Source organism: Dama dama, chromosome 25 (genome assembly GCF_033118175.1).
Source record: "Dama dama isolate Ldn47 chromosome 25, ASM3311817v1, whole genome shotgun sequence".
Taxonomy (NCBI): domain Eukaryota; kingdom Metazoa; phylum Chordata; class Mammalia; order Artiodactyla; family Cervidae; genus Dama; species Dama dama.
Genome location: NC_083705.1, coordinates 16,379,292 through 16,395,396, shown reverse-complemented (window position 1 = coordinate 16,395,396; position 16,105 = coordinate 16,379,292). Strand labels below are relative to the sequence as shown.

Here is a 16,105-nt window from a genome sequence, read left to right as displayed (position 1 = left end):
GCGCAGCGTCTCCCTTCTTGACCCCTGCCTGGGTCGCTACAGACCTCTGCAGACTCAGAGTTAAAGAGGTTTTATCACCAGATCCCCACCAATTGGGTAAAAAAAATAAGAAAATGTGAGATGTTTAGAAAGAACTGATCATTTGGGGTCCTATGGGGCCCCAGGTTCTCTAAAGCTTTGCCATCTTGTGTTCTAGGCCCTGAAGATGTCAGGGGAATTGAAGTCCTTTTTTTCACAACAAAAAATCAAAGACCTGTTCTCTTGGGTTCTGTGGGTTGATCTTTGAACATGATACTCCAAGCAGTGACAGCTTAACCTGGGAAGCTTTTTAATTTATCTGTCTTGAGTTTTTATATGCACGTTCTTAAAGCACACAGGTATTTACCTTATCCTGATTTATGGCCAAGCTGACTCCTATGGAGTTATTTGGAGGAAAACAAATGACTACTGCAAAAACCTTTGGCTTTTTTCTTACACAACATAGCATTTCAGTTTAATGTTCCGATGTGGACTTTATGTGTGATTGTTGTGCTCATTAACTTTGATCCAGTAGGAATTTGGATAGCATCAAACCTCATGGTTAGTGATTAGAGAAACTGAGGCACAGAGCTAGCTATTGGACATGTGACTCAGGTGAATGCCCTGGCTAATGTGAGAAGGCAGAACAGAGAATTAGTGTTTGTCTTGCTTTTGATTATATTTTCTTCCTTATCAAAGCCACATAACCTGGTCAACCAAGAACAGGTTATGTAACAGGTGTGTCATTAGACTTTCCTTTGAAGCACCTCTCCTGTCCTTTAAGCAGTTTAGAAACACTTAAAGGTAGAGAGGAAAATAGTAGTTGGTAACTAAGGCTCTATGAAATTTCATCAGGTTCCTCACTTGTGTTTCACACCTCTTTTTTTTGTTTGTTTGCTTAATCATGTGAGTACTGCAGAAGAGTTTGGAATATTTTCTCATTGTGCTTTTATAAGAAACTACTGTTGTGGCTCAGAGTTAAATTTCGCAGGAATTTCAGGTGAGGTCTGTTACGTGACCTCCTTTGGCATATGGGAAAAGGAAATGTGTTCTAAAGAGGTATTAAAACATAAAGGACTATAATATTACTTATATATTAGGGATTCTGTACAGAATTGGTAGCCCCTAAACTGGTACTTAAGCTCTAACTTCACATTCAGCCAGAGTTCATGACCAAGTGTGACTCCCCAGAAAAAAGATTTATGGTATAAATGTCGGAAAAACCCTTGCAATTGAAATATGACTAGAATGGTACTGCATAGAGTCCAAATTACTCTCAAACTGCCAGGCCAACTGTAATTTTATTATGCTTTAATTTACTGATCAGATATGGCAGACCTGGTTTATGTAGTTTTTGTTTAATTGCATTTGTATTTATGTTGCTTTAGCAGGACCTTGAATTTGTTTTGAAGAGATGGGTCAAGCCTGGCAACTCCTGTTGAGAGTTCTATATTACAAACAGTGTTATATTGGAAGTGCACCAAATTCAGGGAATTTTGCCATGTTAGAGTTGTACTGCAAATATTATGCCACGCTGTAGGGCTTGAGCCCAGATCCCTCCCTTAGGCCAGGCTGGGCTTAGAGTTCTTTTTCTTAAGAAGTAGAGGTCAGGTACTAGACCCGTACCTGAGCATTTTGCCCTGATTGAATGGTACTCTGCCATTTTTGTCCAGTCTATATAATCCTTAGTTCTTTTGCTATCATCTTGGTATTTAAAAATTCTTAAAACCTCTAAGCAGTGTCACTTGCTATTTTGCATTCTGACAGTCTGTATCATTTTTCTCTCTTTTGGTGAACATTTTCTTGTATGTGTTTGACAAATATTTGAGGACCTACCGTATGCCTGGCTCTGCTCTCTGCTTTGATTCTCTGTACTGTGGGGTTCGTATATAAGGCAATACTTTTCTGATTTTAGGAATTTTAGGATCTGTTGCATTTTGAGTGGGCCTTTCCACACTCAACAGTAAGACTTTTGGCTGATAAAATGTCAGGTAACTTTTTTCTGTGATAGTGCATCTTCTTAGCTTGACTGCAATTTTTCCCTTGAAATTTGATCTTGGGCACAATCGTAATTTTCTTACCATGATTGTTCCTGGACTTCTTCTCCTGGATAACCAAGGTAATGAGATTTGACATCATTTTTAGTATGAAAGAGAGTGAAAACATAATTGAATATTGGGCATTTGTTCCAGTGATCTTGATTTTGGACATTTTTTAAAAAAATGTAAACTTCAGAGGTGCAGTCTCTTATTTTAATCCTCAATGTGTTATTTTGAGATTTGATTTCTGGAGGGACTGATGTAAAAGGGGTGCCTCATAGCCAAGGATGAAGGCCAGCGTAGGAGAAGATGGGCAACAGCTTCACTTTACCTAATAGCATAAGTGGAACCAGCGCTCAGGTAACATTCTGCCTGTTTCAGCTGGCAGACTGACTACTGTGCGTGTGATCATTTTACCTTTAAAAATGCTTAAAATGTTAATATGCTTTCTATATTTCTCTCAGACACACAATCCCTTAAAAAATAATCATGGAATATATTGCATATGTTAACAAAACATATGGTTTAGCTCTTAGATTCATTATCATACACTAGTGATCGTGCCCTTTTCAAGGCTTGCATTTCTTCTTCCATTATTTTATAATTTAAAGCAATTATCCTTCATAAATTATCACAAGTGGTTAAGAGTGGGGACTCTGGAGCCAGTCTGTCTCATGAGATGGACCTGACTCTGTCGCCTCTACCTCAAGTTTTGCATCTGTGAAATGGGGATAATCATTGTAACCTGCCCTCTAGGGTTGCTGGGGAAAGTCAGTGAGTTAATTTGCAAAGAGCACTTCTAGTAGTGCCTGGCAGAGATTAAGTGTCAGAAAATGATGGTTGGATTTATAACAAATGGAAAATAGACATTGAAAAGAAAGGGAGCTTGAGCAAGTTTTCCAGGTTTCAGAATGCAGGAGATGTCTGTGTGATCTCAGGGGGAAGTGCTCTAGGCTGGGAGCCCAGGGCAAGAATGGAGACTGTTGCCTGTGACCTCTCAGCTGTGTAACCTTGGGCAAGTATAACCCCTCTGTGGTTCTCAGCTTCCTCATCTGGTCAAAGAGGAAGGAGTAGACTTAATGGTCTCTAAGGACCTGCTGCTTCTAACATTCGATGCAATCCTGAAATTTGAAGGTGAGGAGGGTGAATGTCAATTCGGCTTTTGCTGTCTTAGGCAACATGGCCAGGAATGTACTGTCGACAGGGCCAGTCCCGCACCCGCAGCGGGCGGTCAGGAAACATTTGAAGGGATTATGAAATAATACTATTAACTTACCTCACCTTGATCACCAGACAGTCATCAGGTTGAAATGACTGAGTTATCTTTCTGGACTTAGTCCAGAGGGATTTCAGACATGAAAGTCTGGAGCCCATGCCTATGGGTCATAGACCATCCTGCATCCTTTCTTCTGTGGAAAACCCCGCTCCTTGTGGAAGAGGGGGTGGGGTAGAGCTGAGAAGGTGAAAAACAAGTGGGCTGATTATTTCTGAATTTCATGACTAAAATATTTTCACACCTGACACACAGGAAAACATCACCAGTGGCCTTTGCAGGGATGCTGTAAACTAGAAGGCTTTGGAGCAAAGGCAGTCTCTAAGGACTTCTAACTCTGAATGGTCCAGGCAAAGTCTTTCTGGAGCAAATCCATCTCTTCCCCACTAGTGACTGTTGTTTATTGTCTGTGCATGGTCCTTTTTCTTGCTCCACCAGACTCCTGGTTTGCTATGTGGTCAGGTGTTAGTTTAAAAAAGTATGGGGTGCTCAGTGATTAATGAGATTATGGGTTAGTTGAGTCTCTAACCCAGGATTCTAAGCCTGGCTGTTTGTGGGAATCACCTGGGTTCAGGATTGTTTAACTTGGGCCCAGCATCATCTTTTAAAAGGTGACACTAGTTACTTATAAAAGGGTTTGCTAGCTACTTTCGTAACCTTTAGTGTTTCTGGCTTTCTGCAGCTGAAAGAATCCGGGAAAGGGCGATTTTCATGGCATTCCTTTAAACGGTCGGCAAGTCACATGTCTCCTACTGCCTGGTCTCGTGGACCCTCTGCTCCCATTAGCCAGGACTAGTAACTGCCTGTGGAACAAGCCCTGTATTTCCTAACTTCTTTGACTTTGTTCCTTTGTTCCCTTTTACTTTCTAGCTGAAGTCTTTTGCAGTCGTCAAAGCAAGCTTAAGCTACCATCTCTCTGAAACTGCTGACTGAATTCTCAATTTTCCAACTTGAGTGTAAGCCGATTTATGGCAAGAACTCTGATTTAGGCTACTTTGTAGGGTCTCCAAGCAGAATACACATATACTGGATGGTTGGTTAGTAATTCCACTGTTACATCAAGTCCTAGTTTACAGCATCCCCACAGATGCTAATAGTGATGTTTTCCTTTGTATCAGGTGTAGATTGCATTGGAAAATATTGAGATGCAGGGGAGGGAAGGGGAATGTTGCTCAAGAAATTAGTTGGCTAGTCCTTCTCAGATATAAATGAGAGGCTACCCAGGCCTCTTTTAGGTAACTGTACATTCTGTCTGGGGAAATGCATGAAATTCTTGTTCAGAGTTATAGTCTTAAGACTGAAGGAAACCCGAAAGATTTTTCTTTAGTTTCTAGCAAGTGAACAATCTCCATGTATAGCATACCTCCAAATGGTTGACCATTTGATCATTGTCCTTGATACTTTCAGTAATGGGGGACTAATAACCACAGATATCCCAGTCTGTCTTTGTTTTCTTCCCTAAACTTTAGATACACACAATTATTTGTCAAATTGTGCAACATGATTTGACATACATGTACATTCTGGAACAATTACCAAGATCAAGATGATCAACACATCCATCACCTCACATAGTTAACTTTTTCTATGATGGGAACACTCAAGATCTGTTCTCAGCAACTTTCCAGTATACAATACCGTATTTTTTAACTATAGTCATTGATGTTGTTTGTTGTCTTTGTTAAAATATGTAGGTTCTTTGCCCATTTTGTTTGTTTTGTTTTATTTAATCATTTGACTGCATGGTGTGTCATGTGGGGTCTTAATTCCCTGATCAGGGATTGAACATGTGCCCCTGCTTTGGAATAGTAACCACTGGACCACCAGGGAAGTCCCTACCCATTTGAGAAATGAGATTTTGTTTTGCTGCTGAGTTGTATGAGGTCCCTTATATGTTTTGGATATTAACCCCTTGTTAGATATATGGTTTACATATATTTTCTCCCATTTTGTAGGTTGCCTTTTCATTTTGTTGATGGTTTCTTTCGCTGTGCAGAAGCTTTAGTTTGATACAGTCTCACTTGTTGATTTTTTGTGTTTGTTCCTTGTTCTTTTGGTGTCATATCCAAAAATCATTGCCAAGACTGACCTTAAGGAGCTCCCCTGCCGTACCTTCTTCTAGGAGTCTTATGGTTTCAGGTCTTACAAGTCTTTAATCCATTTCAAGTTAATTTTTGTGAGTGGTATAGGATAGTGGTCCAATTTTATTCTTTTGCGTATGGATGTCTGGTTTTCCCAGCATCATTTATTGAAGAGACTATCTTTTTGCCATTGAGTATTTTTGGCTTCATTGTTAAATATTGACCATACAGGCATAGGTTTATTTCTGGGCTTTTAATTCTCCGTCATTGATCTCTGTGTCTGTTTTTATGTGAGTACCATGCTATATTGATTGTTATAGGCTTGTAATATAACCTGCAGTCGGGAAGTGTGATGCCTCCAACCTTGTTCTTCTTAAGATTGCATTGTCCATTCAGTCTCTTATGGTTCCATACACACTTTAGGACAATTGTTTTCTATTTTTCTGAAAAATAATTGGAATTTTGACAGGGATTATATTGGATCTGTAGATGGCTTTGGGCAGTATGGGCATTTAAACAATATTAACTCCTCTGATTCATGCACACGAGTGTCGTTCCACTTTAGTACCTTCGGTGTCTTACAGTTTTTGATGTATAGATGTTTCACTTATTTTGTTAAATTTATTCCTAAGGATCTTACTGTTTTTTGATGCTATTGTAAACGGCATTATTTTCTTTATTCTCCAGATAGTTAATTAGTGTACAGATTTTTGTGTGTTGATTTTGTGTTTTGTGACTTTACTGACTTCATTTATTAGATCTAACAGTTTTTTTCGATGGAGTACTGAGGATTTTCTATGGAAGATCATGTCATCTTCAAAGAAACATTTTTATTTCTTCCGTTCCCACTTGAATGCCTTTTAATTCTTCTTGTCTAATTGCTGTGACTAGAACTTCTGTACCGTGTTGACTAGAAATGGTAAGAGAGGACATCCTGTCTTATTCCGGCTCTTAGAGGGAAAGCTTTCTATCTTTTCACTGTTGAGTATGGTATTATCTGTGAGTTTGTTATATATGGCTTTTATTATGTTGAGGTATGTTTCTTCTATACCCAATTTGTTGAATTCTTATTAAAGGATGTTGAACTTTTGTTAAATGCTTTTTCTGCATTTATTAACACATTTATTGATTTATGTATGTTTCTGTTTTCATTAATTTAAGTGTTAATCACTATAAACTTCCCTCTTAGAACTGCCTTTGCTACATCCCATAAGTTTTGGTATGTTGTGTTTCTATTTTTAATCTCAAGATTTTTGGATTACTTGATTTCTTCTTTGACCCGTTGGTTTTTTAGAAGTGTAATTTAATTTCCACACATCTGATTTTTATTCTGACATTCTTCCTGTTATTGACTTCTAGCTTTAATCATTGTGATTGAAAAAGATATTTTATATGGCTTTCATCTTCTTAAAATTTGTTAAGACTAATTTTGTGACCCAAAATACTCTCCTGGAAGATATGTATGTGCTTAAGAAGTATGTGTATTCTTCTGCTGTTGAATGGAACGTTTTGTATGTTTGTTAGGTACATTTGACCGAAAGTATTGTTTAAGTTCTTTATTTCCTTCTTGATTTTCTATCTGGATAATCTGTCTGTTGTGAAGTCCTCTGCTCTTGAATTGCTGTTTCTGCCTTCAGATTCATTGTGTGTGTTAAGTCGCTTCAGTTGTGTCTGACCCTTTGCGACCACGTGGACTGTAGCCCTCCAGGCTCCTCTGTCCATGGGATTCTCCAGGCAAGGATACTGGAGTGGGTTGCCATTCTCTTCTCCAGGGGATCTTCCCAATCCAGGGACTGAACCCGGTCTCCCGCATTGCGGGCAGCTTCTTTACCATCTGAGCCACCAGCATGCATATAATTATAATTGTCTATCCTCTTGATGAACTGACCTCATTATTATATAATGACCTTATTTGTCCCTTGTTACAACTTTTAAAGTTTATTTTGTCTCATAAGTATAGGTATCCCTGTTCTTTTAGTTTCTATTTGCATGGAATGTCTTTTCCTATTCTTTCACTTTTAGCCTATGAGTGTCCTTCAAGTTTGAGTTTCTTGTAGAAAGCATATACTTGGGTCTTGAGCTTTTGTCCATTCAACTACTCTTTGTCTTTTAAATTAAACCACTTACATTTAGAGTAATTTAGTTATTGATAGCAAAGGACACACTATTGACATTTTGTTAATTGCTTTCCGATTGTTTTGTAGTTCTTTTGTTTTTCCTCTCTAACTTTCATCCTCTGTGAATTGATGAGGGGGCCTACCAGGGTTCTCCTACTGTCCTTTTATTTGTGGCGTGAAATCCCTCCAAGGGGATCCTTCTTGGCACCAAGCTGCCCTGGACTGAGGGATGGAGTGATGCCGGCAGATGCTTCCTAGGCTTGTCTGTGCTGTCATCCTCTGTTTTTGAGCTCCACAGGGTTTCTGCTGCTGCTGTGTAGTGTAGAGCTTTCCCAGGGCTGTTTTCATTGGTTTGTAGGTGGGCTATCTTTGGAAACCTTACATTTTTGAATGGTTTGTATGTGGGCTATCTTTGGAAAGCTTACATTTTTGAATGGTTTGTAGGTAGGCGATCTTTGGAAACCTTACATTTTTGAATGGTTTGTAGGTGGGCTGTCTTACATTTTTGAAAATTAATTATGTACCTACCTCGAAGCCTATTTAAGTTGGTAAATCTCTTTCAACTCTTGTTAAGTGACATGATTTTGAATTATCTCACTACCTTGAATACTGAACATATACCAATTTGCTATGTTCTTCTTAAATTATAATGCTTCTAGATGCTGACTGATGATAAGTAGAACCATTCTAACCCTTGCTGAGATTCCCCCTTCCCTCCCCAGCATCCCTCCCTGCCCCAGTAAGCACTGAAGCCTCGTGGTTAAGATTGTCAGCTGCAGATTAGGAAAGCAGGGAGGCTCTTCAGCTGTTACTTTCTGCCTTGTGTTGGGCGAGTCATCTGAACTTTTAGTCTGTTTTTACCTATTTCTCTTAAATAGGGTTGTTAAAAATGCTTAGCACAGAACCTGGGATAGAATAATAATTTTTCTTAGCAATGGCTTTCCAGCCATAGTCCTTCTAAAACAAGATTGCTGACTCTTGATGGTCAGTCATCTCAAAATAAGTAAGTTTCTTTTACACATGTTGCTGCTGAGTCACATCTCTTCATTCATGGATGTGTACAATTGGCTTCTTAGTCCCATGAATAAAACTTAATATTTATCTAAATTTCCTGTATATGACCATCTGTTTTAGCCTTTTAAAGTCTTTTAGATTGTTTATCTATACATTAATCATTCACAACCCTTTTTTATTCCAAGTTATCCACAGATTGGATATGTGTTTCTTCAGTGTTTTAAGGAATAAAATTGTTGCCTAGGCTGAGGTCAAGGGCAGAACAATTTGATGTTTCCATACACAGGGCTTCCCTGTGGCTCAGTGGTAAAGAATCTGCCTGCAATTCAGGAGACCTGGGTCGGGAAGATCCCCTGGAGGAGGAAATGGCAACCCGTTCCAGTATTGCCTGGAGAATCCCATGGACAAGAGGAGCCTGCTGGGCTCCAGTCAATAGGGTCGCAAAGAGCTGGTCATGACTGAGCATACTCGCACATACAGACTTTACTTCAGATTAATGTTTATCAATTTTAGATAAAGATGTTCAGAGACTTATTCCTGTTTGCACTAGCATCTGATTCTTAATTCTCCATCCTGTCAGAAGGATATATGCTATTTCAACCAAATCTACTGTACGTCTGCTATATGGAATTACCAGTTTGGTGACCACATAGTGGACTGGGGTTAGTCTCACATGACTTGTTCTTACAGAACTTACACTGGCTCCAGGTAGCTACTGCTTCCTCTGAGGTACTCAGACACCAGCTTTTTAATCTACTCTAGAATCTTGCTTGTGATGAGTTTGAAGCTCCTTCTGTCTCTAGTTTTTGTTTTTCTAAGAAATCTTATTGGAGTATAGTTGATTTACCATGTTGTGTTAGTTTCAGGGATACAGTAGAGTGAATCTGTTACACATATATCCACTGTTTTTTAGATTCTTTCCCCACATAGGTCATTAGGATTGGCTTTTTTGAAAATTGGCTGTCTCCTATGTTTGAATCCTGTCATTGTCCACAGTTCTTGGTAGATTATGATTGGAAAATCTCATTGGGTTCTTTCCCATCTTGACCCTGTCCAGAGGCAGCAACTTGTTCAGCACCTCTGGGTATCCTCTTAGGATCGACTTTCCCACTTACAGAAATTCTTTCTGTCCTCTTCCAGTGGAAGGTTTTCTTCCTCCAAGAGTAGACAAAATCTCAGTCGCTATAGAGGAGTTCTCCTTATCATTCGTCTACACTCCATCACCAGTCCTAAGAAGATCTGTCTATTCCTTCCATGATGTCCTGCCTTAAATAAATTGAAATAAAAATCTGATTATCTTTAGTTTTTTGGCAACCTCATGTTATTTGGGCCTTTAGTCTGTCTGACACAGCTCTTAAGAGCATGCTGTCTTCATTATCTGTGCTGGAAAAGAGGCAGGGAGGAGGATAAAAGCAAAGCAATTATTTTTATCATCTGAATGGAAAACAGCACAATGCTGGGAATCGAGGCCTGGCTTTAGTCTGGAGCTCCTTGAACATAATGTTCTCTCTATATCGCCACAGAATCCATATCCTCTCCAAATGGGAGGTCTTGGGTTACTTATTTGAACCATGGTGATTTCTTTAGGTAGTGATTTCACTGATGATAATAACATTTGGATGGGCTTCCCTGGTAGCTCAGCTGTAAAGAATCTGCCTGCAATGCAGGAGATGCATTGTGTAGGAGATGTGGATTTGATCCTACTGTGTATCCGTATATAAATTCATGTATAAGAAATGGCTAATTTAACTCTTCATTGTTACCTTTTATGAAATCACCAGCTTTGCAACTTGTAAGAATTTCTCAGGGATGAATTTCTGGAAGTTGTTTTTATACCCGTTATCCCAGCCCTTAAAGACTTAGCCAGTTTCCTGCTGGCCACTCACTATTCTTGGCTGTAAGGGGCAATACACAAAACCTATTGTCAGTGCTTTATTAAGTTTTAAATGGATGCATTCTTAGGGGGAATAAAATAGAAACATTTCTCTTAAATGGTATCATTCATGTCAAAGTTGTTATATAAAATACATATGTATTTTTCTTCTCCCATTTAATAATCAGAAATGTTGATAGCCTGTTAATTGAATATAAAACACAATGTCAAAAATCTTTAAAATCAGTCATGGGAATTTGAGTTGTTCTTTGTTCTTTACTTAGAAAGATTCCATGGGACAGAAATTATGAGGCAAAGGTCTCTTGGCTTTTGATTTTGGGCCTTTTAATAAAAACTTATAAGTTGAGGTGAAATAGGTTTCACATATAGTTAAATTATGTTGTTTTGCAATAAAAATGAATACTGTAGATGACTTTCATATCTACAGAAAGTCCCAAATTAGCTTTTCACTTGGTTTACTTACAAAAATGGGCCTGAGCTAGGGAAAATTCAAATTTACTATGGACAGGTTAAGGAAACTTTCATTTTGAAAGAAACGCCAAGTAGAATTTAGATATTGGTTTGTTGGTTTTTCTTAAAATTAAAAATAGAATAAGCATTTCTTTTTTCTTTCACCTTCATAGTAGGAAACTTTATGTTTATTGGCTGTATGGCATCTTTATGTACAAGTAGCTGCAGAAATTAATAGACATAGACAAGATGTCTGGATTTCAATTTAAGAATTTTTTCCAGTGGGAGTTGGACATGATTGCTAGTGTTTTGTGCCTTTTATTTAAAAATGATAGTAGATTCTGTGTAAAAGGAACATTTTAAAAAGATGGTCTGGGGACAGCAAAGGCTGAAGCAGAAGCAGAATTTCTGTTGAAATCTTAGCATTGCCACCGACCTACTGGGGATCGTGTCGCCTCAGCCCTAGTGACCTCATCTGTAGCCTGAGGGGCTGGGGCAGCCCCTTTCCTATGGCACATCCTATCTCTCCAGGTCTGTGCTTCTCTTGAGGTAAGGATGGTGTTTTGAGCCTCCCTTGGATTACTGGCCGACTGCTTGGTTCCTAGAGCACTTTCAGACACTCGCGTGGCAACATCTGAATTGTTCAGGAAACTGGGTTTGAAGAAGCTACTTCAGGGTTGCATCTTTACAGGGAGAAATGGTTGTTCATAGCCTGAGGTTTCCCTGTGATGGCAGCTCATGTTATTGTTATCCAAATACTTCATGAGCAGTGAGGTGGAATCAGCCAGTAATAATGTAGTAATTATTTTTAATTGAATCCATACATGACTGAAAATGGGTATTAATTTCATTTTAGCAGAAGGAATTAATGTCCCTAACTCCATTTAGGATAGGTGGAGAATATGCACTGATAATCATGGCATTTTTTGATAAATGCTGATTTTTAGCTAAAATAACACTTATAATGGTTCTTTCTCTTTCTCCTCCCCCGCTTGCCCACTTCCCTGCACTTTGTTTTAAACTTGTAAAATCAAATAAATGAAATCCCTTCTTTTTTTTTTTAAATGTATAGCAAATTTATAAAACCTCTGTTATTTAATGTAGCTTCTGATTAGTAATATTAAAGAAAGCAAAATTGTACTCATGAAAAGTTGCCATTTTAAGGCGTGGCACCTCAAAAGGTATCTTACTGTACTGGTGATTTGGACACTGGGCATTTTCCTGTTTGGGATTTTACTTACTGGATGTAGGGGCTCTAAACATTTATCTGGGAGTTCTTTCCAAAGTTTTTCTACCTTAGGGAGCTTAAGAGTTCTGTTAGAGTTGTGTTTTTTTTTTCATATTAAATCCTAGTTTTGCTGATAGAGTTCTGTTATTTTTCTGTTGACCAATCATGAAACAATGGTATTAAGTGAGTAATAGTTACATAATCACAATAGTAAAAGATGTTTATCTGCTTTCACAATCAATAGCCAGATGAAAAATAAAAGATAATTACAATTGCAAGCCATAATGGGAACATGATTAACCTAACAATATAAAATAATAACATACAATTTAGGCAGTCAAGCAGAGTAATGTGGTAAGTGGACGTACATACATGCACATGTTTTCATCTGCCCAGCCAGTCTTTCTCTTTTGGTTGGTGCATTTAATGTATTTACATTTAAAGTAATTATTGATATGTATGATCCTATCACCGTTTTTAAAAATTGTTTTGGGTTTATTTTCTGTAGGTCTTTTCCTTCTCTTATGTTTCCCACCTAGAGAATTTCCTTTAGCATATGTTGTAAAGCTGGTTTGCTGGTACTGAATTCTCCTAACTCTTGCTTGTCTGGAAAACTTTTGATTTCTCCATCAAATCTGAAGGAGAGTCTTGCTGGGTAGAGTATTCTTGGTTGTAGGTTTTTCCCTTTCATCACTTTAAATATATCATGCCATTCTCTTCTGGCTTGTAGAGTTTCTATTGAGAAATCAGCTGATAGCCTGATGGGAGTCTTCTTGTGTGTTATTTGCTGTTTTTCCCTTGTTGCTTTTAATAGTTTATCTTCCTCTTTAGTTTTTGTCAGTTTGATTACTATGTATCTTGATGTGTTCCTCCTTGGGTTTATCCTGCCTGGGATTATCTGTGTGTCCTGGATTTAGTTGACTATTTCCTTTCCCATGTTTTGGAAATTTTCAGCTATTATTACTTCAGATGTTTTCTCAGGTCCTTTGTCTCTCTAGTCTCCTTCTGGGACCCCTGTAATGTGAATGTTGGTGTGCTTAATGTTGTTCCAGAGATCTCTTAGACTGTCTTCATTCTTTTCTCTATATTCTGTTCTGCAGTAGTGATTTCCACCATTCTGTCCTCCAGGTCATTTATCCATTCTCCTGCCTTAGTTATTCAGCTATTGATTACTTCTAGTGTTATAGCCATCTCTGCTTGTTTGTTCATTAGTTCTTCTAGGTCTTTGGTACACAATTCTTGCATCTATTCCGTTGCTTTTCTGAGATCCTGCTTCATCTCCACTATCATTATTCTGAATTCTTTTTCTGGAAGGTTGCTTGTCTCCACTTCATTGAGTTGTTTTTCTGGGGTTTTATCTTGTCCCTTCATCTGGGACATAACTTTCTGCTTTTTCGTCCTGGATTAATTTTCTGTGATGTTTTTGTTTTAGCTGTTGTGGGGACTGTGGTTCTTCTTTCTTCTTCTGTCTGCCCTCTGATGGAGGAGGCTGAGAGGCTTGTGTAAGCTTCCTGATGGGAGGGACTGGTGGTGGGAAAAACTGGGTCTTGCTCTGGTGGGCAGGGCCCTGCTCAGTAAAGCTTTAATCCAGTGATCTGCTGATGGGTGCTGATGGGCTCCCTGCCTGGTAGTTTTTTGGCCTGAAGTAACGTAGCCTTGGACTCTACGGTAGGGTTAGTGGTGCCCTCCTAGAGGGTTTATGCCAAGGGGGGTGCCCCTGTCCCTGTGATGAGCCCCGGCCGACCCACGCCTCCACAGGAGGCCCTCCGACACTAGCAGGTAGTTTTGGTTCCATCTCCTGTGGGGTCACTGTTCCTTTCCTCTGGGTCTTGGTGTGTGAAAGATTTTGTTTGTGCCCTCCAAGAATGAAATCTGTTTCTCCCAGTCCTGTGGAAGTTCTATAATCAGACTTGCTGGCCTTCAAGTTCAGATTCCCTGGGGATACCCAGTCCCTTTGTTGGATCCCCAGGCTGGGAAGCCTGGCGTGGGGTTCAGAACCTTCGCAACAGAGGGAGAACTTCTTTGGTATTATTGTGCTCCAGTTTGTGGGTCACTCAACTGGTGGGTATGGGATTTGGTTTTGTCGGGATTGCACCCCTCCTGCCATCTCCCTGCAGCTTCTTGTCTTTGCATGTGAGGTTTCTTTTCTGGTGGGTTCTAGCATTCTCCTGTTGGCGGTTATTCAACAGGTAGTTGCAGCTTTGGTATTCTTGCAGGAGGAGCTGAGCCCATGTCCTTCCACCCCACCATCTTGAACCAGAAGCTGGAATTCTCTGCTAGAGTTTTGAACCTTCACTGAGTTGAGCTTGGCTAGTAGTTACTATGAGGCAGGCTTATATGGGTGCTGGAGGCTTAGAGAGAAGAGGCTTGGGAATATCCATAGCTTTTGAGGAGTTCTCAGTGCTGTCAGATCAGCAGCCGTGAAAGAAAGTGAGTGTGTTGTGATGTGGAGATGGTGGGGGCAGGTGTGCTCAGCCGCCTGGGAGATGTGCTTGGGATAATGGAAATCAGGGTATTGCCCAGCCTTTGTTTTGTTGTTATAGTTTCCTAAACATCATCTGTATTGTAAATATGTATCTGCCTCAGTGACGTTATAAAAACAGAAGTGAACTTAAGAAATAGGTATTTTAATGCAAATCTGTATACTTAGTTCATAAATATAATTGGAATATTCTTTCAGATGTCATAACTCAGCACTTACTTTGAAAACTCTTATTAAACTTATGTAATTGTTGCTAATTAAACTTTTTAAATTTCAAATTGTTTGCTATAAAACATTTACCGTAACTGTTTGGTAAGGGGCAGGGGAGAAATTGGGTATTATCAAACTGAAAGTCCTATTTTGTATTTATTTAAATTTGTTTTGGCAATATGTTTAAAATGACTTTATATTTTAAATTTGTATGGAAAAACCTAGCTCTATGCACACACACATACACACAGATGCTTTTTTTCCCCCCCTAACTATAGACACTTGAGAATGGAAGCAATTTTATAGAATTCTGAATGTTGGATCAAGGGGGGCATTGATTCTAATGTTTCTGTTGTTGGGCGACAGCTCTGCACAACTTGAATTGCATCTGTGGCCACCAGTTTTAAACTAGGGGAGGCAAGTGGCAGTTCTATATCTTTCCTTAGTGACATTAAAGAATACTACTGTGGACACCCTGAGTACATGCTGGCTTTTATTTTGGAGCACAACATCGTTTGAACAGTTTAGTGCTTAAAATTAAAAAATAAATGCCTTCGTTGCCACAGTTGAATATCACTGAACGTATGGAGCATTTAAAGTCACATAGCGCTTAAAAGATACTGATCAAGTGAATCACCACCTCATGTGTTGTTTTGACAGGAAGTGTATCATGTCTCAATAATTTCCTTAACATTTCTTCCTGCCAGCTGCCTGTTTTCTTCTTGTTAACTTATTCCCATAGAATTCCAAATATGTAGTTGATTTCCCTACTGATGCTTTCACAGTTCCTTTTTCCCCTTCTTTAGAGTAGCTGCTGCACTTTTGTTTGTATTGAATTCGAGGCTTATTACAGGGAAGAGAGAATGAGAAGCCCTTTTGGAGACTAGGATTCAGCCAGGATGCCTCTGTCTGGTGAGCGAATCTTCTTGGCTCCAGCGTGTAAAATTTTGTCAAGGAGGTGTTAAGACGTGCCTGTTGACAGACCGGGTCTGAGGCTGGATGACCGTGAAATATTGTTCAGTCATCTGTGCAGAGATTAGAGGGAATTCTTATTTCCTATGTATATATGCAATTGAATGCATTTTTTTTTAACATCAAGCCTGAGGTCCCTTGAAAGAAAACAAGTTAGGAAAATGAGACCCGGGGCTCTGTTTTAAGCAAGGCGCTATATAGCGAGGTGTGTCACGCCGGTCACGCTTACAGGGCTCCGTGTGCAGGGGCTCTGGGGGAGCTGTGGGATCAGTACCCCGAGGTGCTTAGGGCCGGGGCCCGCCAAGGGAAGCAGACCTGCTTGGCCTG

General features: G+C 39.3%; 1 protein-coding gene across 2 annotated transcripts in view; it reads left to right on the top strand.

Annotated features, from left to right (window-relative positions):
• The window catches only part of ARHGEF28 (Rho guanine nucleotide exchange factor 28), a 323,435-nt gene that overhangs the window by 958 nt on the left and 306,372 nt on the right, over positions 1–16,105 (top strand). Inside the window, exon 1 of one of the 2 annotated variants that reach the window (XM_061129546.1) lies at positions 15,691–15,718. The exons of the other annotated variant lie outside the window; for it this stretch is intronic. Within the exon in view, the coding sequence (XP_060985529.1) occupies positions 15,706–15,718 (13 nt within the window). The 5' untranslated portion in view covers positions 15,691–15,705. Of the gene's footprint in view, positions 1–15,690; positions 15,719–16,105 lie in introns of those variants that run through there. 2 annotated transcript variants of the gene reach the window in all.